Here is a 27,203-nt window from a genome sequence, read left to right on the forward strand (position 1 = left end):
TTCTTAGAAATAAATTTTATGGATTCATGAAAATGATACATGCCTTAAACCCTGCTGCTGATCCTGGAGCAAGACAGGTTCATGTCCATCCTCGGGTAGGAATTGGGAGCATTCAGTCAACTGTGGAAAATGTAAGCCAAAAGGTTGGACTTGCAACTGCTCAATAGTTCAGTAGGTCCTTATTCCATTAGGGACAACAAGATATCTTTCTCAGTAAAGGTCCTCAACAAAATATAATGGTTACACCTAAATTATGTTATAACCCCAATGAATCTGTATATGGCTAACAATTATTTTGTCTAACAGAGGTTGTACATTGAAGATTGAAAACACAGCTATATGTTCTTTCCTGACTCCCATTATATCCAGCATTTATATGGAAACATTTTCAAGCAAAGTGCTCTACATATCATCTTCCCCCTTCTCTCTTTGACTTTTTATGTGGAGTGGCCTCAAAGTAAGAGCAGTTTAAAGAATTTCTGAATGGCATTTATCCCTCTATTAAATTGTCCGTAGAATGAAGTAGCCCTGTTAAGTCATGATTGCAAATAAGTAAAATAGCTCTCTCACATTGAGAATGCATAAAGGCACTGACAGTCATTCACATTCACCTATCCTGTCCAATCACTCAGTAGACAGTGGGGGTCATCAGATCACTAGTAGACAGAGGCCATTCTATTTGAGAGAGACAAGGCTGTTATGGTGAAGAAGAAACTGCAGCACATCAGGGAGGCCCCACAGGATAACGGATATCACCTTAGGGCCATGTCCACAAAGCTTTCCCCAATCTGTGAAATTGCAGCTTTCTGTTACTTTCTTGCCTATTGGTGAACTTTTCTGTAAATATGCTACTATTGACTAATTGCTGACAAATTGCTGAAAACAGTGTTCTGGCAAATCAGTAAAATCTTTGTTAGCAGGAACTCAGTTTAACCAACAAAGTTATCCACTTCAACCCTCAGGAAACAACCCATCCCAATCATGTCAGCAACCTTATTTAAGATAGATAATCCTTACATATGTACAAATCCTGTTAAAACTACATAAACAATAAAAAATTATGTCAGCTTTATTTAAGATCTGATAAAAACTCAGTCACCCTGGAGAAAGCCCCATGAGGTAGAAACATTGGCGGTGGTGGTATAGTTGCAAGTACCTGGGGAAAACTAATAACAATATAAAGTGAATATACTGACATGGGCCCCAATATTTACAGGGAGGTAGTTGGGGAGCATGTATGTGGGGAAGTTGGGGTAGTCCAGAAATGCTGGAATCAGAGTAGTCTAATGAAATGTAATGAGTTGCAGAAACACAGATCTTATCTGATAAATTCAAATGATTCCCCAAATCTGAGGAATGGAGCATCATTTAGATGTAATAATCACAAACCCTCCCCACTATAGCAGATTACTTGGATGCCCCAAACCCATCATAGTGAAGCTCAAAGTATACACGTTCATGTTGGGTCTGGTATCAGGTTTCACATTTCTGCTATTTTAACACCATCCTAGACCCTCTCCTTTCCATTATGAGGAGCAGGCAGGAGAGTTGGGGATGTTAATATTACCCCCATCGAAACATAAAATGAATAGATTCCTTCTTTAGCTAAACAAACCCAAGAAAATGAGCCAACTCTAGTTTGTGTTTAACTAAAACTAATGCAGATTTATAAAGAAAAACTCATCCAGAAACCTAATGGGATAAAATGTAAACAAACTTAATACTAAATGCAGACTGTGGTAAAGTGATGAATGACTTTTGGAACTCAATGACTGAGGAGTATAAAATAGTACTCTTGGTAGCTAATTATCTTGCTGCTGGTTTTGATTCCCAGTAAGGATGAGCTCTGAATATAACTTTTAACGCAATTATTTTTAGGTCTGCATGCACCTTTCAATAACTACTGAGGTCTGTTATGTATAATAGGATATTTAGATCTTTTATCTCTGCTACATTTGTATAATACCATTTTGGATTTATCAAGTCAAATATTTGCATATTTGTGCACCTGACTTCAGTAGCTGAAAGAGACTATCTGAAAGGTATGTGTTTCTTGCAACTATCTTTTGATTTTGTATCGATATGCCTATGCAACTTATCTGGTTGATCTGATGTATTTGGCAGCCCAGTGGATAATGTGTCCCTTGAGATTTGGTAAAGTCGACATTTTCTGTTCCTAGACCAGCCTATCTCAGAAAAGCTTCCATTTCCATGGTAGTTATGTTTATGTAGATGACATATATATTTCCATGACACTCTAGAAATACCTGAAACTCTCTCTACCAACCTTGCCTGCTTCTTAATATGTTTGTGTCCATGTTTCCTGCTGTTAATAATGGTCTGACAATATCTGAGGTCATTCAATTCTGACCTCAAAATTAATTTAAGTGTTCATTCTTAGACATACCCTACCAAAATGTACTGAAGGATAACTACCCAGTACACTACCATCGCATTGCAATTATAGGCAAAATTGAAATAGTTGGAATGTTTTGAAGGTGATATAAGATACAAGATCCATTACATCAGATTTCTTCATCATGAAGGATTTGATATACAGAGAGCTGCAGGACTTTCCTTCTTGGGGAAATACAATTTCTTTCTTCCTGTTTATTACACTGGCAAGTTTGTAACACAAATCATTGACCTGGAAGAATGTTGTTTATCTTATAAAGCACCAGCAACTGTGCTATTTGAAATGTAGATTGAAATATTGTATGAATAAATTAACTTTAAAAAATATAAATAATATATAACTTTAATAAAATTCTACTTACCACTGCAGCAAAGTGGAAAATCTTCACCTAAGTGTTCTAAATCGTTCTTCTCTTATGTTGGGTCATTTTTGCAACATGGAGACATATGTTTAATTTTAAAAGTCCACACTTTTCTTTATCCCTTTGCTATTCTCTACTACAGGAATAGTCTATGACACAATCATGCTTAAACACCAATGTATCTGTGGTAACCATAGCAATCACCCCGAGCATGCTGGGAGGATACAGAGCATCTGGTCAAGGTTGCAGGAAACGGGAATGCTCAGCACTTGTGAGGTGAGGTGGGGTGTAAGAAATCACTAATTTTCATGTCATGGAACTGTGACCTCGAACTATGGACTAATTGACATAAATTTCTAAAACCACTTCCAGACACTGAATAAACATTTCAAGGGTTAACCGATGAAACATTCTGGCAATTATTTAATATTAATTATTTGCCCCGATATGCAATATCCATTGAATGTTAATATTCCATGGGACTTTAAAGAAACACTCTTTAAATATTTCAACTATATATTTCATTTAATGGTAAATTGTTAAGAATATTTTCAATGCACAAAGAAAGCTTGTGTTGAATTCACAAAAGCTGAACATCTTGAATGCGATTAATAAAAAGTGCATACTTTTCCAGGGTCGCAATTATGAGTTCTGATCTGTTTTATCGAATTATATATGAGGTAATTTTACATTTATGTAGTATGGAAGCAAAATCACCAAGTATAAAACAAATAACCAATCGAATTTACAGTCCGCAATAAAAGTTCAAATAGAATACACAAAAGTGTTCCTGGATGGCACAGAATTTACAACAAAAAACTTTTAAATATCAAACAATAATCGCAATTCAAGCATCAATTTCTTAGTGAAGAATTGATTCTGGTACCAAAGTGAATTGGTTTGAAAGCTAGCATTCAACTTCAATATTTGCTCTGATGGAGTCAAAGGATAAAACATTTCACTGTGTCTGATTTGAATGTATTTAAGGATTTAAAACAAATACAACTGATTGGTTTTGCTGATTGGCCAGCGATCTTACCAAGTTGATTAGGTTTATATTAAAGTTGTTTTATCATTTCTATGATATTAATTATAAATAGTTTTACAAAAGTAGACATTTTGATCCTGTGATTTTCCAATATTTTGTTGATAAATGACCAGGAAAGTGATTGTTTAATGTAATAAATACTGAGTATATTAGATCTGTCTGTTCTCAAAACGTTCATATATTACGCTTCTGGTCTCTAATTTTATTGGATTGGATTTGTTTATTGTCACGTGTATCAAGGTACAGTGAAAAGTATTTTTCTGCGAGCAGCTCAACAGATCATTAAGTACATGAAAAGGAAATAAAAGAAAATACATAATAGGGCACGAGGTACACAATGTAACTACAGAACACCGGCATCGGGTGAAGCATTCAGGGGTGTAGTGTTAATGAGGTCAGTCCATAAGAGGGTCGTTTAGGAGTCTGGTAACAGTGGGGAAGATGCTGTTTTTGAGTCTGTTCGTGCGTGGTCTCAGACTTTTGTATCTCCTGCCCGATGGAAGTAGTTGGAGGAGTGAGTAGGCCAGGTGGGAGGGGTCTTTGATTATGCTGCCCACTTTCCCCAGGCAGCGGGAGTTGTAGATGGAGTCAATGGATGGGAGGCAGGTTTGTGTGATGAACTGGGCTATTGATTCTGAATTTGCAATGGGATAATTGCATGGAAAAGTCTGACTGAGAGAACAATTTTTAAAAATTCATTTTATATGTGATGTGGGCATCGCTGGCTAGGCCAGCATTTATTGCCCAACCCTAGTTGCCCTAGGGCATCATGGTAGCACAGTGGTTAGCACTGTTGCTTCACAGCTCCAGGGTCCCAGGTTTGATTCCTGGCTTGGGTCACTGACTGTGTGGAGTCTGCACATTCTCCCAGTGTCTGCGTGGGTTTCCTCCAGGTGCTCCGGTTTCTTCCCACAAATCCCGAAAGACGTGCTGACAGGTAATTTGGACATTCTGAATTCTCCCTCTGTGTACCCGAACAGGCACTGGAATGTGGCGACTCGGGGCTTTTCACAGTAACTTCATTGCAGTGTTAATGTAAGCCTACTTGGGACAATAAAGATTATTATTATTATTGAGAAACGTCTTGATGTTTATCTATACTTTAATGGGCAAAATCTTCTGCCCTCTCTGGTGGCAGTGTAAGGAGGGCATTTAATTGGCCAGGACAGTGGCAGGCAAGCACTCCACATCCTTCTCACCTCAAACCCATTTAGGTCCAGGGAACGAACGCCATGATTTGTCTTCCGACCACGTAGCCAATTGAGGCCCTTAAGTTGACAATTATTGACCACTTAAAGGCCTCATCCTGCTGCCACTAATATTAACCCAACCTCAGGTGTCCTGTCACGATGCATGGGAGAATGGAAAATAAATCTGTGCAGATTGCTTGTTCTACCCCAGGGCGACCTGCACCTCCAAAGGCACAATGCCTAATTAATGGACCTGGGATTGGGAAGGAGGGCCCAAAGAGAATCAAACGCTGCCCTTGCAGCCAACCCCTTTGTTACACCCCTTTTCCCCTCCTACTCCACAATCCCAACTCACGAAAACCCTCCAACTAATACCTACCCCTGGCCTGGGTCACTCTGTGAGCATGCAACTACACTGGCTGTCATCGTAACAGCAGCTACCAGCCTCTGATTGGATAACAGCTCTCAGTAGGCCGGACCTCCACCCCCGGAGACTTGATCCCAGGGAACGGCTCACCAGGGACCACTCAAGTGCCTGACTAACTTGTGGTTCAATGGGCCTCCACCAAAGGAGGCAATGTGAATCTCTTGCTGGCTCCCCTGTTGGCAGGTGACATCTATTCTGCCCAATATTTTTGTTGTGGAATGATGTTGGGGACCGAACTTCACTTAAATAGGCCATCAAATGTTTCAGTTGTTCAATTTGAATTTTTGTCAGTTGCCATATTTATGAAGTTTCCTCACAATAAACATCTGTGCAAGATGCAACACACAGGGCAGCCGTAACATTCCAGAGTACCCAGAAGTGACGGGTGGAGGTTTGCGAGAAACAGTATACATTATAATGGAGAGCTGTAGATGCGAGTTGAGTGCCTCAATGCAGCTCACCAATCGGGGCCTGTAAAATATATGTACGGTTACCGCCAGAGATAATTCCAAGAGGAGAGGTGAACGTGAGTGGGGAAGTGATTACAAGTAGATAGTGGCCAGCAGTATTGATGTAGAGCTAGAAGGTACTTTTTCTCACCACCAAATGAGTTTCACTGTCAACAACCCCATTAGGCCCTGATAAGCATATTTTAGTGGCCAAATGCCTGATTTAGGCTAGTAGGCTGAGGATTTGGAATTCTCTTTCTTCCAACTTGGCAGCGGATTTACTTCCAGGATAGATATTTGCCGGAAATAAAAACCATCATGAATTGGTGGAGGATAGGGGAGTCCACCAGCACACCTTTGGGGTAGCCCCACTTGCACTGTCTTAGAAATTGGAAGGTATAAATCAGGACAAAATTAACAGTTGTTTGAACAATTATGGATGAATTTAGGAAATTTAGCATGATTTGTTCAGGGAAAATCTTGTTTAACTAATAACTGGGTTTTTGATGAGGTAACAAGGCAAGTTGATGAGAGTAATGTGCTGTACATGAACCTCCAAAAGGAAATTTGATAATTTGCCACATAACAGGCTTGTCAGCAAAATTAAAGCCCAAGGAATAAAAAGGGCTGGTGACATGCATACAAAGTTGACTGAGTGGTAGAAAACAGAGCATAATGATAAACAGATGTTTTTCAGAACGGAGGAGGGTATATAATGGTGATCCCCAGGGGTTGGTGTTAGGATCACTGATTTTCTTGATATATATTAATGACTGAGAATTGGGAGAAGCACGAACAGTTAAAGAAATGTTAGTGGGGGTTGTATATAGACCCCCAAACTGTAGTGGTGATTGTGGAGATGGCATTAAACAGAAAATTAGATTCCATGTGATAAAGGAACATTTGCAATTATGGGTGACTTTAATCTGCATATAGGTTAGGCGTATTGAATTAGTAACAATACCATAGAGGCGGAATTCCTGGAGTGTGTATGGGATGTCTGTGACTGTGACTGGATGCTGAACTTCCTAACCCACAGACCACAATCAGTAAGGATAGGCAACAACACTTCCTCCACAATCATCCTGAACACCGGTGCCCCACAAGGCTGTGTCCGCAGCCCCCTACTATACTCCTTATACACCTATGACTGTGTGGCTAAATTCCCCTCCAACTTGATTCTCAAATTTGCTGATGACACCACCGTAGTGGGTCGGATTTCAAACTATGACGAGACAGAGTACAGGAATGAGATAGAGAATCTGGTGAACTGGTACGATGACAATAATCTCCCCCTCAATGTCAACAAACCGAAGGAGATTGTCATCAACTTCAGGAAGTGTAGAGGAGAACATGCCCCTCTCTACATTAATGGGAACGAAGTAGAAAGGGTCGAGAGCTTGAAGCCTTTAGGTGGCCAGATTACCAACAACCTGTCCTGGTCCCCCCATGCCGACACTATAGTTAAGAAAGCCCACCAACGACTCTACTGTCTCAGAAGACTAAGGACATTTGGCATGTCAGCTATGACTCTGACCAACTTTTACAGATACACCATTGAAAGCATTCTTTCTGGTTGTATCACAGCTTGGTATGGTTCCTGTTCTGCCCAAGACAGCAGGAAACTACAAAAGGTTGTGAATGTAGCCCAGTCCATCACGCAAACCAGTCTCCCATCCATTGACTCTATCTATAATTCCCGCTGCCTCGGAAAGGCAACCAACATAATTAAGGACCATGGACATACTCTCTTCCATCTTCTTCCGTCAGGAAAACGATACAAAAGTTTGAGGTCACGTACCAACCGACTCAAGAACAGCTTCTTCCCTGCTGCCATCAGACTTTTGAATGGACCTACCTCATATTAAGTTGATCTTTTCTCTACATCCCCATTATGACTGTAACATTACATTCTGTAGTCTCGCCTTCCATCCATATGTACAGTATGCATTGTCTGAATAGCATGCAAGAAACAACATTTTTCACTGTATACTAATACATGTGACAATAATAAATCAAATCAAATCAAAATGGTTTTCTGGACCAACACGTTGACAAACCAACCAGAGAATAGGCCATCCTGGACTGGACATTGTGTAATGACAAAGGAATAATTGACAATCAAGTTGTGCAAGGCCCCTTAAGGATCATCAACCATAGTATGATAGGATTCTTCATCAAGCTTGAGAGTGACATAGTTGATTCTGAGACTAGGGTCCTGAATCTAAATAAACGATTGTATGAGGCACAAGTTGGCTTTGATGGATTGGGGAATGTTACTTAAAGGGATAATGGTGGATAGGTAATGGCAAACATTCAAAGAGCACATGGGTGAACTGCAACGATTGTTCATTCCTGTCTGGCACAAAAGTAAAATGGGAAAGGTGGCCAAACTATGGCTTACAAGGAAAACATGAGATAGCATTGATCCAAGGAAGAGGCATACAAATTGGCCAGAAAAAATAGCAGTGCTGAGGATTGGGAGCAGTTTAGAATTTAGCAAAGGAAGACAAAAGAATTGATTAAGCAGAGGAAAATAGAGCATGAGAGTAACCTTAAGAGGAACATAAAAACTGACTGGAAAAGTTTCTATGAGTATGTGAAGAGAAAAAGATTGGTGAAAACAAATGTTGGAACCCTGCAGTCAGTAACAGTGGAATTTATAATGGGGAATAAAGAAATGACTGATCAACTGAATACATTCTTTGCTTCTGTCTTCGCGAAGGAGGACTCAAATAAAGTACCAGAATGTTGTGGAACGCAGGGTTTAGTGAGAGGGAGGAACTGAAGGAACTCAAGATGAGTAAGGAAATGGATTTGGGGAAATAAATCGGATTGAAGGCCGATAATTCCCAGGGTCTGATAATCTACATCAAAGAGTACTAAAGGAAGTGGCTCTAGAAATAGTGTATGCATTGGTGGTCATCTTCCAATATTCCATAGACTCTGGAATAGTTGCTACGGATTGGAGGGTAACTAATGTTTAAAGAGGGAGGTGAAGAGAAAAAAGGGAATTATAGACCAATCAGCCTGATATCGGTAGTGTTGAAAATGCTAGGGTCCATTATAAAACATTTAATAGCAGAGTACTTGGAAAACTGTGGCAGGATCGGACAGATTCAGCATCGATTTATGAAAGGGAAATCATTCTTGTCAAATCTATTGGAATTTTGTGAGGATGTAACTGGTAAAGTTGATGAGGGGGAGCTAGTGGATGTGGTTTAATCGGTTCTTTCAGAAGGTTTTTGACAATGCCCCACATAAGAGATTAACGCGTAAAATTAAAGCACATGGGATTGTGGGTGGTGTATTGAGAAGGACAGAAAACTGGTTGGCAGACAGGAAACAAAGAGTAGGAATAAACGGGTCTTTGTCCAAGTGGCAGGCAGTGACTACTGGGATACTACAGGGTTCACTGATAGCGCCCCAACTATTCACAATGTACAATAATAATTTAGATAAGAGAACTAAATGTAATATCTCCAACTTTTCAGATGACACAAGATGGGTGGGAAGATGAGCTGTGTGGAGGATGCAGAGATGTTTCAGTGTTAGACAAGTTGACTGAGTGAACAAACAGATGGCAGATGCAGCATAATATGGATAAATGTGAGGTGATCCACTTTGGTAGCAAAAACAGGAGGGCAGATGATTATTTGAATTGCTATAGACTGAGTGAGGGGAATGTTCAATGAGACCCGGGTGTCCATGTACACCATTCGCTGAAAGCAAATATGCAGGTGCAGCAGGCGATGAAGAAGGCAAATGGTACGTTGGCCTTCATAGCAAGAGGATTCCAGTACTGGAGCAGGGATATCTTGCTGCAGTTATACAGGGCATTGGTGTGGCCTCATCCGGAATATTGTGTGCGGCATTGATCCCCTTATCTGAGGAAGGACGTTCTTGCTATGGAGGGAATGCAGCAAAGGTTTACCAGACTGATTCCTAGGATAATGAAACAGATGCATGAGGAGAGATTGAGTGGGTTAGGATTATATTTGCTTTAGAAGGTTAGAAGAATGAGGGGGATCTCATCAAAACCTTTAAAATTCGAACAGGACTATAAGGGTAGAAGCAGGAAGGATGTGCCCGATGGCGGGGGAGTCCAGAACCAGGGGTCACAGTCTGAATTTATGGGGTAGACCATTTAGGACTGAGATGAGGAGAAATGTCTTGATTAGCCTGTGGAATTCTCTACCCAGAAAGCAGGTGAGGCCAAGACATTGTGGCCGGAATTCTCCAGGGCTACTCACTGGCCGCGGGACTTGTAACGGCCTGCTGAATCCCATATTGGGAGAAAATCGGAATTCAGGCCAGGCGCCAAACCAGTATCAGATTTCCCGCTCACGCCGCTGGCCAGAATGGGTTTTCTGACGTCCCAGCTGAGCCTCCCACCCCCACCCAGCGGGACCATGCAAATAGCTCGTTCAAGTTATTTTACATCTCATTGATGGGCAGGGCACCTGATTCACTTGCCAGCTGAGAGTCTCACTGGTGTGAACTGGTGCAACTCTTGAGGAATGTGGATGTGGCAGCTTCCAGTCTGATGGGCGGTGAGGTGGTAAATACCCACCCAACAATTACCTCCAGGGGGGGGGACCTTCATGGAGGTGTGAGTCAGGTGGGCTTGTGCAGGGCTCGAGGGACTAAAGTCAGGGGTCGTTCCTGGGATGGGCCTCATTTTGCTGCTCTATTCATCTGCCGTTTCAAATCCCTCAGTCAGTATGTATGTAAAAATGAAAGTTTTCTCATAATAAAGTGAAAATGCTCACATCTGAGTCACTAAAACCTTAAAAGGTCTGTGAGTATGAAAAGTTTAAAGGTCTCCGAGATGATGGTAAAAGTAGTCCCTTTAAAGCGGCGGAAACCTTTAAAGTGGTTTTTGCATTATCAATTTCATTGCCCTTTAAAATATAGAAGTCTGCGTGTATGCCTAGAAGGTAAAAAGCTTTGAACTGCATTGTTCAAAAAATTCAAGTTTTTTTTAATGAAGCTGCATCTTTGTTCTCAACTGCTTCCTAGAAAGAGCAGCTCTGAGGTCTGCCCCAGCAATTTTTAGGCATCCTGGCAGGGGAGAGGGGGGGCTGTCCATCTTACAGATTCACAGTGTTCCTGGAGATCCATCTTCAGTCTGAGAAGGTCCATCTTCCAGTCTCAGAGTGTTCCTGGTTGTCCATCTTTGTTCTCAGGAGGTCCACTTTCTTTCTTCACGGAGGGTCAGTGATGGTGAGCATTGTTTCAATTTGGCACCCGGATGTGATGATGGATTACATGTCATCGAGGCATAGCCCACCACAGATTCGTAATTAATGAGATCGGGGCCAGAAGATTCGCCGTCTTTTTCCATCAGCAACTGAAAACTCTCCATGTTCCTGTACCTGCCACAGCATTTAGTGGGGGAATTCCACCCCTCGATATGCTGGTGGGCTGAGAAGTAATAGATGATGCAGAAAAGTGTGCTGTGGTTTACTTTTTGTTGGAATACCACGGAGAGGCAATGGGGGGGATTCTCCAGTCCGCTAGCCGTGGTTTCCTCAGCAGCGTGTCGTTCACTGGAGGAGGGATTCCATACTTATACTTCTTGTCAATGGGATTTCCCATTGTAGCCACTCCACATCGCTGGGAAACCTGTTGGTGGGGGCAAGCTTCTGGCTGGAAAAGTGAATTGATAGAACTGGAGAATTTCGACCAATATAAAATAAAGAATCCAATTCCGAAGGGGTTACAGGAATAAGGACATTTGGGGATGGATGTGCCCAACATCCAAGACCAGAGGGTACCAATTAAAGACGTGGCAAAGGAAGCACTGGCGACATGAGGAAAAACTCTTTAATGCAGCATGGGAATAGGGTCTAGAACAGACTGCCTGAGAATGGAGGCAGATTCAACCAAGGCTTTTAAAATAAGGTTGGACAATTATTTGAAGAAAAATGGTTTTCAGGACCATGGGGAAAAGCCAGCGGTGTGGAATTAGGTATTTAATAATGTTCTCTGTAAGAGTAATAGCTGTTACTAAGATTGTGAAACTTTCTGAATGAATATATGTTTCACTGTTTTCTTCCTTTAGCGAATCCGAGGTCGAAAGGCCACTTTGGAGGAAATACAAATGGTTCACTCTGAATATCATTCACTGCTCTTTGGCACCAACCTCCTCAACAGGCAAAAGTTGGACTCGAGGAAGCTGTTAGGTTTGTTTTGACATTTTCTACTGATAGCAGCATATTCCATAACACTCATCAGTCAGCTTAAATTGCTCAACAAGAAGTGTCCAAATTGTTACCTGTCCCAACATATTTATCCAAATTTCGGATTGTCTTTTATTAATTGTTGCTATTTTGGCCAAAGGTAGAAGTTATAGCAAAACGCGTGCCCATCCTGTTAAGGCTTTACCTCAAACTTAAAGATGCTCCGGTAGGTATCCAGAGCGATCCCAACGGAGGGTCTCAGGAAGGTTGGCAGTGAGATAGAATTTGTCTGTGAGCTCAGGGCACCTGCCACCCACTCAAAAAAAACCCGTACCTTTCCTGGGTTCTTTTCTGAGAGAGCTCCAGCGGTCCTTTTAAGGATTACTCTTTAAGCCACTGGGTCAAATGGATGGAGCATACTTAAAAGAACCCGAACAGCCACATATCTCATGATCCTACACAAGATGACAAGCACCAAGAGAATTGGGTGGTAAGTGACATGATGCCATTTTCTGGTCACATTGCCCCATTTAGACCAGGTGGAGTGGATGGAAATCATCCCTTAAAAATATTGTGAAAATCTATACTCAAAGATGTTTGCATTTTTATTATTTTTGTGACTCTATCACTGTCATGGTACTGCAGTCAATGCATTAGATCAGGTGTGTAATATGTTTCACTGCAGACTGAGAATAAGTGTATTTTCACTTGTAATTCCTTCCTGGATGTATATTTACTCTTTTTTGGTACAAGGGATGCAAAAAGCAGAGTGATTGAAGGAATACTAAAAAAACGTGTGGAATGATGCATAGCATGAGGAAATCTAGTTAAAAGGAAAAAACCCAACTTGTTTATTAATCTCCTTCAGGGAAAAGAACCTGCCACCCTGACCTGGTTTGGCCCATACATGACTCCAGTCCCACACGGTGTGATCGACTCTTAATACCCTTAGGGCAACCAGTGATGGAGAATAAATGTTGTTTTGACTGCATTGTCCAAATTCTTAGAACAAATAGAAAGCTTTGTTGGATTCTGGTTAAGCAATAAGGAGTGAGAAAGGCAGATTTTATTTTTTAACTTTAGAAGCCTGGAAGAAGGACCCAGACATAAGGTCTAGGAAACTATCAAAATTGAAAATTATTAGGAAAAGATTATGGGCTGGATTTCCCGCACCCCCCTCCACACACACACACCTATCCACAGCCTCTTGCACCCCCCCCCCCCCCCCGCCCGCCTCCCCACTGACCATGGTGTGTTTTGTGGGGACGGAGGCAGCCCACCATTGGTTTGTGGCAGGAACGCCCAGCCCCACCACTGTTAATGGGTTTTCCCAATGTTCACACCATCCTCCGCCAGGGACGCAGGGTGGGGGAGTGGGAAGGGGATCTGTGTTCGCCATGGTGGAACTGAAAGATCCTGCTGGCAGGAACAGCTGGAAAATCCTGCCATAGGCATCAATAATACATGAAATTAAATGACTTTCAGAAGCAATTGGGGATCATTTTAATTTCAGGAAACAGTGAGAATGGGCAATATTGGATCAACCAGTCATTAAACAGCTTGCCAAATGTCCCTGTTAATTGATTTCAATCAAAGGAAACTCAAATAGGAAGTCTAATGGGAGGCCAATCGGATACCACCCAACTTACATCATCAGCAACGGTAGAAGTGATCCTTTCAAACTGTTACACATGAAAAATGTTAATAATGGTTGATGTGTTCAGCTATTCATACACTTTATTCAACGAAAATCACCCAGAGAGCCTACTAACTATTATTGCTGTGCAGGGTACTTGGATTCTGTGGATGTTCTTTCCTCCATTATGCCACCCACAATTGAACTGGAAAATAATGGTTAATGAGGCAAAGTCGGACTTCAGGGCGGACAGCAATGTTCCTATCAAGATCTCTCGTGCCAGGATCACCAAGGAAAAGGATATCGATTTCTGGATTCAAAGTGTTGAGCCTACTAAGTTGACACACACAAGAGGACAAAGTCTAGAAATAGCCCCTTGGCCACCCCTATATGGGCCCCAAACATCTACCCCTTTAGACTATACTGATATCTAAAATAATTTCCTCGTCCCTCTCTGTGAGACACCTCAGTGTCCTTTAAAGCATCTCCATCTCTTCAGGTGCTGCAGTTTTTGCTGTGTTGGCTCAATTCTGGTGCTCGCAATGCTACTGTGAGCTCCCATTGAACATCTAATTAGTTTGTCCCAGGAAAATTGGCCTAAAGTGATGGTTCGAAGATCTGTCTTGCAGCTAATATGCCAATTAGAGGAAAGTCCAGCTCTATGTTACCATAAGTCAGCACTTTCAGGCGAGGAAGAGAGAAAAAATTCATTTTAAATCCCCACGTAATGGGCATCTGTGAAATGAACAGAAAATATTCCACATTAGTTCAACTTTGAACATCTTGTGAGGTTATGCAGACTTGAATGTTTTCTGTACTCCGTGCTCTTCCACCAAGTTTCCTCTGTTTATGACATGGAACTTGGCTTCTAAAATCTAAAGAATGCAAATCAGAACTAGCAATAATTACGACTCTGCTTACTTTTTTCCTTCTTCACCTAGGATTTGTCACGCAAAATTTCTTCACTGCTCTCCCCTGTGGGGGTCTTGGAGTAAGTATAACGTTTGTTGCTGTGCATTCTATATGTTAGTTTTTCCAAAAACATTTCTGTGTACTGTATTAAGTCTTAGCCAGGCTTTCATTAAAGTCTGACAGCTGGAGAATTCCCCTAACTATTCTTAAGCAAAACACTGGTTGCTCAGTGAGTCACTGAAACAATGTTCTCGAATATTTAACCCCAGATGGAAAAAACATCACTTGTACACCCTCTGTGTGACATTTGATGCTGTCTTTTCTACTGCACTTTACAAATATCCTCCTACATTCAATCTTAAGGAGCCTAGCGAAACAGCGTTAACCCAAAAACATGTCATAAAGTCGTGCTTTCCTGAGGTTTTTCTCCCCTTTTAATAGAACTGAAGGCTGACCTCACCATTCACCAAACAGGAAGTGGCAGTCGTTGCACTGATGATTTACAAACTAGTGGAAATATTTGTCTTGTGATATATCTTACAACAGCAATAAAAAGAAAGCTCTCAGTGACTCATCCTGAAGTAAAAGATATAAAACTCTTCTGGAATTTAAAATTTGACTTCCAGACTTCCCCCGCCCCCCCCCCCCAAAAAAAAAAACTACTAAGGACAATAAAGCAGTCGATGATAAGCTAGACAGGGATATGCTGCGGGAAATATTACAAGCCCACAAGTATGTCTTGCATAATGACTGTCCTGTGTGGAGATTGGAGATATAACAGAATAAACATAAAAATGAATGGGAAAGCCACTAGATATTTTCTTGCAAACAACACATATTATGTTTAAGAATGTGCATCAGTAATTGCCACAAACCTCCTCAATTGTTCTGTGGCTTGAATGATTCACTATTGCCACTACTCTAGCAATTTACGACCTCTTCAACTCATGCCAATGCCTGTGGTTTTGAGTCCTATTAGTTGCTGGCCTGAATATTTGTGGAGTGATTATTGATGCCAAAAAGTATAACTGCCCTAATTTCTAGATTAGAGGTTGCAAACTATACTGAAGCAGAGCCCATTGCATAATTTGAAGGGGCGAATACCTTTGCAAGCATCTGCAGCTGCAAAACAATTTGTCCAAGCGTGTCTTTGAAAATAGGGCTAGAAGACGGAACATTTTTGCAACAGATACACCCATTAATGACTCAACTCTTTAAAAATAAAGATTATGACATGCGACAATATGGCAGGGTGATGGGACTGGCTGAATTTCCCTTGTAGTGGATGGTCTGTACCTGATGGACTCAATGGCCTCTCTCTGAGCTGTGACTATTCTATGAGTCCATGTGAGTAAACCTAGTGAATGTTTGAGTGAGTCTCTCAGAATCTGGAAAGTGAGTTGACAGGGCGAGAATCGTTACCTGGCACTGACGGACCTAATGAATGTCTTGAACATTTTCAGTTCCTTAGTTCCACATTTTCAGGTATTTCCTTGTTTTGGCAACTTCTATTTCAAAATAAATATCGAATAAACGACTCCACCGATGTGTTGATATATTTAAACTAAGGAGAAAGCAGCAAACAACTGATTCAACAGTTTGCAAGTTAGCTGATCTTGGCAATAAAAGTATCAATTATTTTCAATAATCCTAGCCTCTAATCTCCTTGACGGGTGCAAATAGTGCTGCAAAAAGGAACAAGCCAGATTTTATGGCAATACCATCATCAGCTGCTCTGCTTCAAAAGGTTTTGCAGCATTTGTTGTCATCTATAACTTGGACCTGAAACAATCCACAATTCTCTAGGCACGCTTAGCAAAATTGATAACAGACCTTTTTCTCCATTTGCACAGCTCAGAATAGGCAATTCAAATCATCACCAATGGCAGCAAATATTATTTTTGGACAGGGTCATAAAAATATAAAAGGGCCGTGTTCATGACACTGGATGAGAAATGGGCTCTTAGGTTGGCTTGGGTTAATGTATCTAGATTAGCTGGTGGCTGAGGGAATATGATATTTGCAACCAGGATATGTTTCTATATAAGATGATTTCGTTCCTGATGCCCTGGAGAACACCCAGCACACATCAGAGAATACCAGTTGACTAGTATCATCTGAATTGGGGCAATTCACTGAAATTGTACCTAAAAGCTACAGGATGGTAAAATTGGTGGAGAAATAATACTGGATCTCTTTGATGACTGGATCATTAGAATTAATTTTAACATGAACTGAGTCAGTCCTGTTGCATTCTGACAGTAATTCCCTTACTGAAACATTTGGCTCAGAAAGATACTAGAGCCAAGTCTAAATTATTAGTAGTAAGATTATCACAGCGATTAAAAGGAAAAGTTACAAAGATGTAGTCAATTTAAAAGAAGTAATAGAACCTTGCTCCCTCACCCCATAACCAGTCATCTATCACTTTGAGAATCAGTATGTCATGGGATATGGAAGCTGCAGCTCTGCATAATAATCTTTTCTGACAGCTGATTCCATTTCCTTTATGAAATAAATGTTATGCAAGAATAGAGGCAATGGATTCACTGTATGCTTGTCCCTGGTCTTGACAAGGAGCAAGTAAAGGGGCCATTGAAACCAATCATCTGAGGGTGCAGTACTCTTAAACACAGTTTAAAAAAAATCTAAAACACAGCACATCTTAACTTCATCAAAGAAATTCTAAAATTAATCAACAACCAATCTTGCTTCTTTACTAACCATCTAACTTGCAATGTGGGATAAAACATTTTATGGTGAATTTAATGATCGCACTTGCCTTTGCATACCCGTTATTGCTAAATTCTTCCACAATAATATTGAAACATATCCATTTAAATGTCAAACATGACTCACATATGGACAGAATGATGCAATGTATTTGGACACTGAATTTCTCATCAGGGGTCTGGGTTTGAATCAAGTCCAGAATGATAAGATGAAAGCTTCCTCCTGCCAGATGCAATACTTCTACGTAAAATACATTTGCGTAGTCTCAGCCCAATTCTCAGCGAACTCACAGCACAAACATATCTATAATCTGACACTAATTATTGGCAATCTCGCACTGCAGGGCCACAAGGATGTATGGTATAAGAATGGAAGGCTACTGGTGCGATGGGAATTGCTGTTCTAAGGTTGTGCTTAACGAATATTATTGGACAGCATAGTGGAACTTGAATTTTGCTGAAAAAAGAAATTTTGTTGAAGCTTTTTGTCAACGTAATTGATAGCTATTCACTGCTTCATTCCTCGGCAATGTCTCGACCAATCCGAGTCAAGCTGCCTGGTTTAAATTTTCAAACACTACTTGGCAGTTAACTGTCGCCATTAACTTGTGTGTTCTCCATGGTAATGTCTCAACCAATCAGAATCCACTTGCCAACCAATCAGCTATGTCTTCACAGAGTACAAAGTTGTTATTTCCTCTGACATTGGTATTCTTGCAATTGTCCTGACTCGTGCAAGATGAAAAGCTTCGATAAAATGTCTTTCTTCAACATTACTTCAAAAACATTTTTTTTTCTCCATTTTATCTGTTAGGAAGGTGCTTAATACCGATACTGGATCCCCAAAATAGAAGAACATTTATTTTCCCATTTCCAACACTTTGAGGCTGAGGAGATGGGATTCAGGAAGTAGGTTTGTTTTCCGGTCCTGAACGCGATGGGAAGCAGCCAAAAGTACCGACTTTGGTGAGGGGTTGGCAGTGGCAGCCAGTTAGTGGTCAGAAGCATAGGAATGGAGGTGGGATACCGCAGAAGAGGGCCACTTCTGGTCCAACCTGGCAACCATTGTTGTGGCTGCCAGCTGTGCGTGATATTAAAAAAAATTAAACTTCTGAATCTTCAAATTGGCCAAGATAATGGAAAGCTGGAATCTGGGATCGAGAAGTGAAATGTTCATGGGCGGGATTCTCTGACCCCCCGCCGGGTTGGAGAATCGTCAGGGGGCGGCGTAAATCCCGCCCCCGCCGACTGCCGAATTCTCCGGCGCCGGGGATTTGACGGGGGCGGGAGCGCGACGTGCCGGTCGGCGGCCTGTAGCTGCGGCCCCCTCCGGCGATTCTCTGGCCCGCGATGGGCCGTGTGGCTGCCCGTTTTCCGCCGGTCTCGCCGGCGTAAATTAGAGTAGGTCCTTACCGGCGGGACCTGGCGGCTCGGGGGGCGCGGGGGGATCTGGCCCCAGGAGGTGCCCCCACGGTGGCCTGGCCCGCAATCGGGGCTCACCGATGCGCGGGCGGGCCTGTGCCGTGGGGGCACTCTATTCCTCCGCGTCAGCTGCTGTAGTCCTCCGCCATGGCCGACGCGGAGAAGATACCCCCTGCGCACGTTCTGGAATGACGGCAGCGCACGCTGGCGCTCCCGTGCATGCGCCAACTCGCGCTGGCTGGTGGAGGCCCTTCGCCGCCGGTTGACATGGCGTCAAGCCCCTTCCGCGCCGGCCAGCGCGGCGCAAACCATTCCGGGGCTGGCCTAGCCCCTGAAGGTACGGAGTATTCTGCACCTTTGGGGCGGCCCGACGCCGGAGTGGTTCACGCCACTCCTCTGCACCGGGACCCCCCGTCCCGCCGGGTAGGAGAGAATCCCGTCCCATGTTCTTAAAACTTAATTTCTTTGGTTTAGATTTTCTGCAAAATTTCCACTTTTTCAATCAAAGTGCATTGTCCACAATGCCCAATCCTGTTCCTAATATGCTGGAGTTGTTCTACTTTACACAGCCCCCAATGGCTGTCCAACCCCAGGAAAACCTCGGTACCTTAGAAAATGAGATCTTAAAGAGCTTTAGAATTACCTAAATGTATGCAATTAATGATATGGACAATCTCACCTTCTCACCATCCACTCCCCTCACTCTGGCCTTCATGAAAATTGATAGGTTGAGGACCAGAGGCAGGGGGCGCGATTCTCCACTCCCACGCCGGTTGGGAGAATCGCCTGGGCCGCCAAAATTTCCTGCGACGCCAGTCCGACGCCCTCCCGTGATTCTCCTAAGCGGCGGGAACGGCACGGTCGGGTTTCGCGGGCCACAGGCCAGAGAATCGCCCGAGACACCCAAAACGGCGATTCTCCGGCAGCCCTGCTATTCTCAGGCCCAGATGGGCCGAAGTCCCGACGGAGTGACCCCAGTTCACGCCGTCGCCGTTCACACTGACGCTGAGCAGGGAGGAGGTGAGCGGACTGTAGCGCAGCGCCCGGAGACCGGGTCGGCTTCTCCGAGAAGGTTGCGGCCAACGGGGGGGGGGAGCGGGAGAGTGTGCAGGTGGGGGGGGGGGGTGAGGGAGAGTGTGCAGGTGGGAGGGGGGTGTGGGAGAGTGTGCAGGTGGGGGTGGGGGTTGCGGGAGAGTGTGCAGGTGGGAGGGGGGTGCGGGAGAGTGTGCAGGTGGGGGAGGTGAGGGAGAGTGTGCAGGTGGGAGGGGGGGTGAGGGAGAGTGTGGATGGTATCGTCCATCCGCGGATGCCACATGTCAGCCGCCCTGATATGGCAGGGCGGTGACGAGGACACGGCCGTAGGGTGCGTGTGGCTGATGGGCATAGGCGAGTGGCACACTGGTGAGCAGTACGGTGTGAAGTGACCGTTGGCCACAGACAGTGACCAGGTGTTAGGCTAGCTGCGTATCTGCAGCGCGACCAGGCCATCGGGGCACACAGGTATCCCATGCAACCCGGCTGCCGAAGTGTGGAAGAACCTCCGTGTAACATGCCGTTTCTCTGCCCCCCACCACCCTCCTGCAGGTCACCATGTATGCCAACCAGACAGCGATGTTCACTGCCGTGGTTGGAGCCGCAGCTCTGGAGTTTGCCATCCGGCAGCATAGAGTCGGACGGCCCACAGTGGCTGCAGATGCAGCGGTTGCCGGTGCAGCAGAGGGGATGGCCGCGGAGTGGCCCGTCGTCGCCGCGCAGGCCACAGGCGCTCAGGACCCGAATGTACAGGGGGATGCCGAGGGGAACATTGACCGCCAGACGGCGAGGAATGCGGAGGAAGTGCTTGGGGGGAGCAGGAGGAGGAGGAGGAGCAGGTGGAGCACGAGGATCTACTGATGGTGGTGCCAGGGCGCCACAGGCGTCCAGCAAGGCCTAGGGTGTACCGTGACAGAATGTCGTTCGAGGCCCTACCGGACATCACATGCAGGAGGAAGACGGTTGCACATATATGCCAGCGCGTGGTGCACCTCGCACCCCGTGGAATGGGAGGAGGACACACGATACCAGTCTCCGTCAAGGTGACGGTGGCCCAGTTCCTTCCAGGTGCCGAGCGGGGACCTATCCGGGATATCACAGGCATCGGTCCACAGGTGCATCAGGGCCGTCAGCGACGCCTTGTATGCCATCGTGGACAGGTACATTCAATTCCCCGAGGACCGAGCACAGCAGGAAGCACGGGCACGTGGATTCGCCAAGGTGGCCGGGATACCGATGGTCCAGGGTGTCATCGATGGTGTGCACGTCCCCATGCGCCCGCCTGCAGACAGCAGGGACGTGTTCATGAACAGGAAGGGCGCATACTCCATGAACATTCAGGTGGTGTGCGACCCCCACATGAAGATCATGCACGTGTGTGCAAAGTACCCCGGCAGTGTACATGACGTCTACATTTTGGCACAGTCCCCGCAATGTTCGATGGATCCCCCCCCCCGGCTGAGGGGCTGGTTGCTGGGCGACAAGGGCTATCCATTGAGATCATAGCTGCTGACGTCAATACGGAGGCCTCAGACCAACACGGAGAGCCTATACAACGAGGCCCATGCAGCAACCAGGGGTGTGGTGGAGCGGTGCTTCGGCCTGCTGAAGATGCGATTCAGATGCCTGGACCGCTCCGGAGGCGCCCTGCAGTACCGGCCCGACAGGGTCGGTCGCATATTTGTGGTCTGCTGTGCCCTGCACAACATTGCCATGCAGAGGGGAGATGCCCTGGTGGAGGAGGCGGAGGGAGGACCCGACGGCACTGGAGCCAACGCAAACGAGGGGGATTGGGAAGAGGAGGATGCGGAGGATGAGGATGATGGGGCGCATCAGGGTGGGGGGAGGGGCGCAGGACGCAGACACTGCCTGGCAGCTCGTTACGCCCAGGAGGCTGCGCGACGGCACCGCCGCGGACAGCAGGCACGCGACGCGTTGGTGGCCGCACGGTTCACGCACTGTGGGGGTGGGATTCACTGAACACTGCCACTTGCACCGTCAGTCCTGCACACGGGCACCACACAGCATCCCCCCCCTCCCCCCCCCGCACCGCATTCACGGCAACAATTCCACATCACCGTACCACTGCGGCACTACGGGATTGCACAACAGTGATGATTGTGTAAGCAGGTGTGAACAGTGCCATGTTGAATGATGACAGCCCGCTCTGCGATGAGCTGTGTGCTCAGATTCACCAGCCGAGGTCTGACTCATGGCTATAGCTGAACCATGCACTCCGGTGGTCACAGCCTTCGTGATGGATATTTCACCACATGCCCGTGGGGTGGCTGGCATTGGTGTACCGAGGACAACGGTGTCCGATTATGGGGGGGCAGGGGGGATGGAAAAGGGTCAGCACATCCGGAACAGACCTTGAACGGCTCGTATACCACGACGCCAATCGGGCACCCTCCCGAGCCCCCGGCACCGGACATAGCACACAGTCTTACAAGTCAAATTTAACAGTGCGTTTATTCGTGTGGTGAACATAGGTGCCCTACCCCCTACAACTAAACTGGGCCCTGCACCCGTGCCAACTTCTTACGTGCCTAACAACTTTGCCTTACGGGCCCTACCACTACGTCTAGATGTGTTCCCAGATGGTACAGCAGGAGTGGAGGTGGACTGCTGAGAATCACGCCCTTCGACATGGCTCCCCGTCGGCACACGTTTCCTGGGGCGGCCCGGCTTCGATGGGCCAGGCTGCTCTGTGGGCGTGCTGGATGGCGTAGTGCCACCCTGACCTGCCCGCTCCCCACCAGATGCGCCAGGGACGGAATGGGGGGAGGCCGAGTGTACCGGGACGTCCCTTGGTGGAGCTACCGGGACGAGCCCCAGAACCTCCTCCTCCCTCGGGGAGCCCGGTGGCCCCCGGGTCTCACTGTGGGACGGAGATGCGCTCGGAGACATGCCCCGTCGCACCCCCGACACCTGGCGCTGCCAGTCCTAGAGGCCTGCAGAGGTATCGACCACGGTCCGAATGTTCGCCGAGACGGGGCCCAGGGAGTGCCACATTCCTGCCACGGTCTGTGCGATCTCGACCTGTGAGTGCGCGATGCCATCCATCACGTGTGCCAGGCGATCTATGCTCTCCGCGACCGACTGCTGGGACTGAGCCATCGCTTGCTGGGACCGGGCCATGGCATGGTGAGACTCAGCCAGGGCCCAGAGAGCGGCGGCAATGTCATGTTGGCTCTGGCGCATGGCTACCTGTGAGAGGGCAGCCCTCTCCTGGGCCATGGGTGACACGTGCACGTGAAGCCCAACGCCTTGCAGAACCTGACCCATGGCCAAAACCCCTTCACCCATTGCCTCCACCGCGGACGCCACCCGTGCGGTGTCGGCCTGGGTGGCTGCGATGAGCGGCACTACTCCCTGCTCCTGGATGCGGATAGACTCCTCCAGCTGCGTGTGCAGGTCCTGGAAGATGGCCCTCATCCCGTTACTCAGTCCCTGGGTGTCCATACGCATCAGTTGTGCGGGTGGGTCAATTACATCCAGGAACCCGGGAACCGTCTGGGTGGCAGCTGGTTGCTGGGCCTTGGCTGCCCTCTGACCGTCCAGCCCCTCGGCTGCTCCAAACTCCACCTGCTGTACCGGCTCGGCTGTGTGGTGCGCACCAAACTGTGACCCGGGAGCCTCATCACTTATCTGCCCAACCGAGGTGAGTGTCTCTGCGATGGTGAAAGGTGTGGGAGACAGCAGTGCCGCTAGCTCAAGGTCATCATCCGTCAGGAAGTCTGGTGTGTACTGGTCCCCCTCATGGCCCGGCGCAAGCTCCATGCGGGCCATGTCGTCTTGACCTCCACTTCGATCCAGCGGGTGTGTGGCCGTGATGTGGGCTTCGGCATAACTGTCCACCCTGTGCCCCTGACTAATGTCTGTCCCGGAGGTCTCAGCGTCCCGGTCCTGTGTCCCAGACTGTGAGGTCTGCCCTCCTGTCCGACCAACTGCCAACCTCTGGCGTGCGTCCCTGGGTGCTGTTGCGGTGGGTGGCGTTGTGCTGCTTCCTGGGCGAGACGTCCCTGAAGGTTCGGCCGATGGCCCTGGGGAACATAAAAGATTTGGGATTCATTAGACATGGTGGCCCGGGTGTATGGTGGTGGTGGGTGCACAGTGTGAGGGGGGATGGGATCTGGGGTGCAGTGGCCAGAGTGTGAGGGGGGCGATGACGGGTTGGGGGTGGAGAGGACATGCAGGGTTCTCTCACTTGCTTCTGCGCCTCCGACCTGGCATGGCGCGACCTCCCGGGTGGCGGATCCCCCAGCGAGGGGATGGTTAGGGGGTGCAGGACCGGAGAACCCCCTCCGGTTCTCATGTGCTCACGCTGGTTATGCGCTGTCTTGTCCGGGGGGGGGGGGGGGTCGGATAAAGCATCACCATTAGGCGGGTATCATCAGGGCATGCAGATATTGACAACATTGTTGCTGGTTCAGGAGACAACACGCCATGGGTTCGCTCCAGGGGGGTCCCGGGACTCATGTGGGTCGAGTAGATAGTTGGGCACCGTGACCCCCCCAAACCCCCTGACCCCCCCCAACATCGCCCCTGATGCCCCAGTCCCCCCCAGCACTCCCAACGCCCCCCCAACCCACCGTGACTACCCCCAGACCCCCAGTCCCCCCCCAACACTCCCAACGCCCCCCCCCCCAACTCCACTTCCCCCCCCCCCGTGCCGGGGGGGGGGGGGCGGGGGGAGCCTGGGGGCACCCTCATGGCACTTACCCTGGCAGCCCGGGTGAGGTCGTGCAGCTTCTTGCGGCACTGCTCCCCCGTCCGGGGGGTCTGCCCCACAGCACTGACTGCAGTGCCCATCTCCCGCCAGCCGCGCCTCACCACGCTGGATGGCTGGCGATGCCCACGTCTTGGACAGAGAGTGTCCCTTCTCCGCTCCACCTCATCCACCAGGGTGTCCAGGTCCGTATCCCGGAACCTCGGTGCGGCTCTTCGGGGCTCAGCCATCTCCTCAGTTCTCCTCCGGGTCCTCTGTGCACGGTTCGCGCAATTTATGACGCAGCGGTGTCATCACTGCCCCGATCCTAGCCCTTTTTCGGGCCCTGAATCGGTCGAGATCGGGGCCGTTCCGCGCCGTCGTGAATATCGACGGCGTTCACGACGGCGCGGCCACTTCGGCGTGGGAGTGGAGAATTGCGCCCAGGGTGTTTTGAAACATGTTTAGCACAGGGCTAAATCGCTGGCTTTGTAAGCAAACCAAGGCAGGCCAGCAGCACGGTTCAATTCCCGTAACAGCCTCCCCGAACAGGCGCCGGAATGTGGCGACTAGGGGATTTTCACAGTAACTTCATTGAAGCTTAATTGTGACAATAAGCGTTTTTCATTTCATTTCATTTCATGACATTAGGCCACACTTGGAATCTAGTGTTCAATTCTGGTCGCCACACTACCAGAAGGATGTGGAGGCTTTAGAGAGGGTGCAGAAGAGATTTACCAGAATGTTGCCTGGTATGGAGGGCATTAGCTATGATTGAATAAACTCGGTTTGTTCTCACTGGAACGAAGGAGGTTGAGGGGAGACCTGATAGAGGTATACAAAATTATGAGGGGCATAGACAGAGTGGATAGTCAGAGGCTTTTCCCCAGGGTAGAGGGGTCAATTACTAGGGGGCATAGGTTTAAGGTGAGAGGGGCAAGGTTTAGAGTAGATGTACGAGGCATGTTTTTTACACAGAGGGTAGTGGGTGCCTGGAACTCGCTACCGGAGGAGGTGGTGGAAGCAGGGACGATAGTGACATTTAAGGGGCATCTTGAATAGGATGGGAATAGTGGGATACGGACCCAGGAAGTGTACAAGATTGTAGTTTAGTCGGGCAGCATGGTCGGCACGGGCTTGGAGGGCCGACGGGCCTGTTCCTGTGCTGTACATTTCTTTGTTCTTTGTTCTTTGACATTGCTGCCATTCTTTTCCCTTGCTCTTCTCCATTCCAACACCGTCCCAGCAACCAGCATCCAGCCAAATTAGTTGTTTTTCCCGATTTAATTTGCGATCTCAATGCTGTCTTCAGTTCCAGATCGGGAATGTTGAAGTAGCTGGGCAGGACGTCAGTTGCCATCTCCCTGAAGGCGGTCAATTAGGAATCAGCCACCAATGGCTGTAGGAGCCCAATTAAGAATGTGAGATGACCAATCAGTGGGTCCACAGTGCCTGGCAGCCTCACTGTGAGAGGAGGACAAAGCTGAGGCAGGAAGGCAAGCATGAGGGTGTTCCAACATGGAGGCACCTCAGGGATGTTAAGAAGTAAATAGGCCTGAAGCTGGTAGGGACATCTGGGTAGACAGGAAACCACACTGCAGGAGCATTGATGGACGAGCCCGCAGCCAAGGCAGGGAGACCACTGTGGGAAAATACCACTGCCTATGCAAAATAGTCCCTAAATTGGATATTAATTGTCTGTCTGCCTGCGCGGAGCAGGAAGCTGATGTTGGCATCCACCATGGAATTTCCCCAGATGTAGGAGTGCATCAGGGAAGTCTCCTGACATGGTACCACCCTTTGTCCCTAACAATCCTGCCTCCAATCATGCCTTCACAGCGCAGGGAAAATTCCGCCCAGTGCATTGAGGAATCATGAAAAAGCCCCATGACTGTAAAATGTTGCATCTTTTTTCCACTAGCAGACTCAGTGCACAGTAAATTCTCTGGCAATGCCCTCCCAATTACCTCAGCAGTTCTACCCATTCAGACAAAATATTTTTAATTACAAGTCTAGACCAATGGAAAGCAAAAATATGTCACAATATTTTGTGTTTTTTTAAAGTGTACCGACAAGACTCTTGAAATGAAAAGTGAAGTGAACACTGCAATCAGCAGATGCAGTTGAAACTGTAAATTAAAGACATATGTTGACGAAAGGGTTAATTTTTGCACACAGCACATTTCCTGGTTGTGCTCTGACAGTGTACAATTTAATAAATGCCTATATATGACACACCCACCCCCGATTCTCTGATCCTGAGGCTAAGTGTTGACGCCGTCACAAACACGGTCGCGTTTCTCGACGGCATCAACATAGCCTCAGGAGCAGAAATTCTGATCCCATACAGGGGGCCAGCACGGCACTGGAGCGACCCACGCCGCTCCAGCTGGCGTTCCCGGCATCAGATGGCCATGCGCAGTGGGACCGGCGCGATTTCCGCGCATGCGCGGTGGCTCTCTTCTCCGCGTTGGCCCCGATGCAACATGCCGTACGGCTCCGGGGCCGGCACGGAACAAAAGAGGCCCCCAGCCAGAGAGGCCGGCCCGCCGATCGGTAGGTCACAATCGTGGGCCAGGCCACAGTGGAGGCCTACCCCCGGGGTCGGACCCCCCTCCCCCCACCAGCCCGCCCCTAGATGCATCCACGCCGAACGTCCCGCCGGCGAAGAGCAGGTGTGGA

At 47.0% G+C, this 27,203-nt stretch overlaps 1 protein-coding gene across 1 annotated transcript in view; it reads left to right on the forward strand.

Moving 5' to 3' along the window:
- Positions 1 to 27,203, forward strand: part of LOC140425184 (histone deacetylase 9-like) — a 1,432,561-nt gene that overhangs the window by 1,154,151 nt on the left and 251,207 nt on the right. Inside the window, exons 16-18 of the mRNA XM_072509184.1 lie at positions 2,920 to 3,053; positions 11,959 to 12,079; positions 14,654 to 14,703. Of these exons, the coding sequence (XP_072365285.1) occupies positions 2,920 to 3,053; positions 11,959 to 12,079; positions 14,654 to 14,703 (305 nt within the window). The remainder of the gene's footprint in view (positions 1 to 2,919; positions 3,054 to 11,958; positions 12,080 to 14,653; positions 14,704 to 27,203) is intronic.

This window comes from Scyliorhinus torazame, chromosome 6, assembly GCF_047496885.1.
Source record: "Scyliorhinus torazame isolate Kashiwa2021f chromosome 6, sScyTor2.1, whole genome shotgun sequence".
NCBI lineage: Eukaryota > Metazoa > Chordata > Chondrichthyes > Carcharhiniformes > Scyliorhinidae > Scyliorhinus > Scyliorhinus torazame.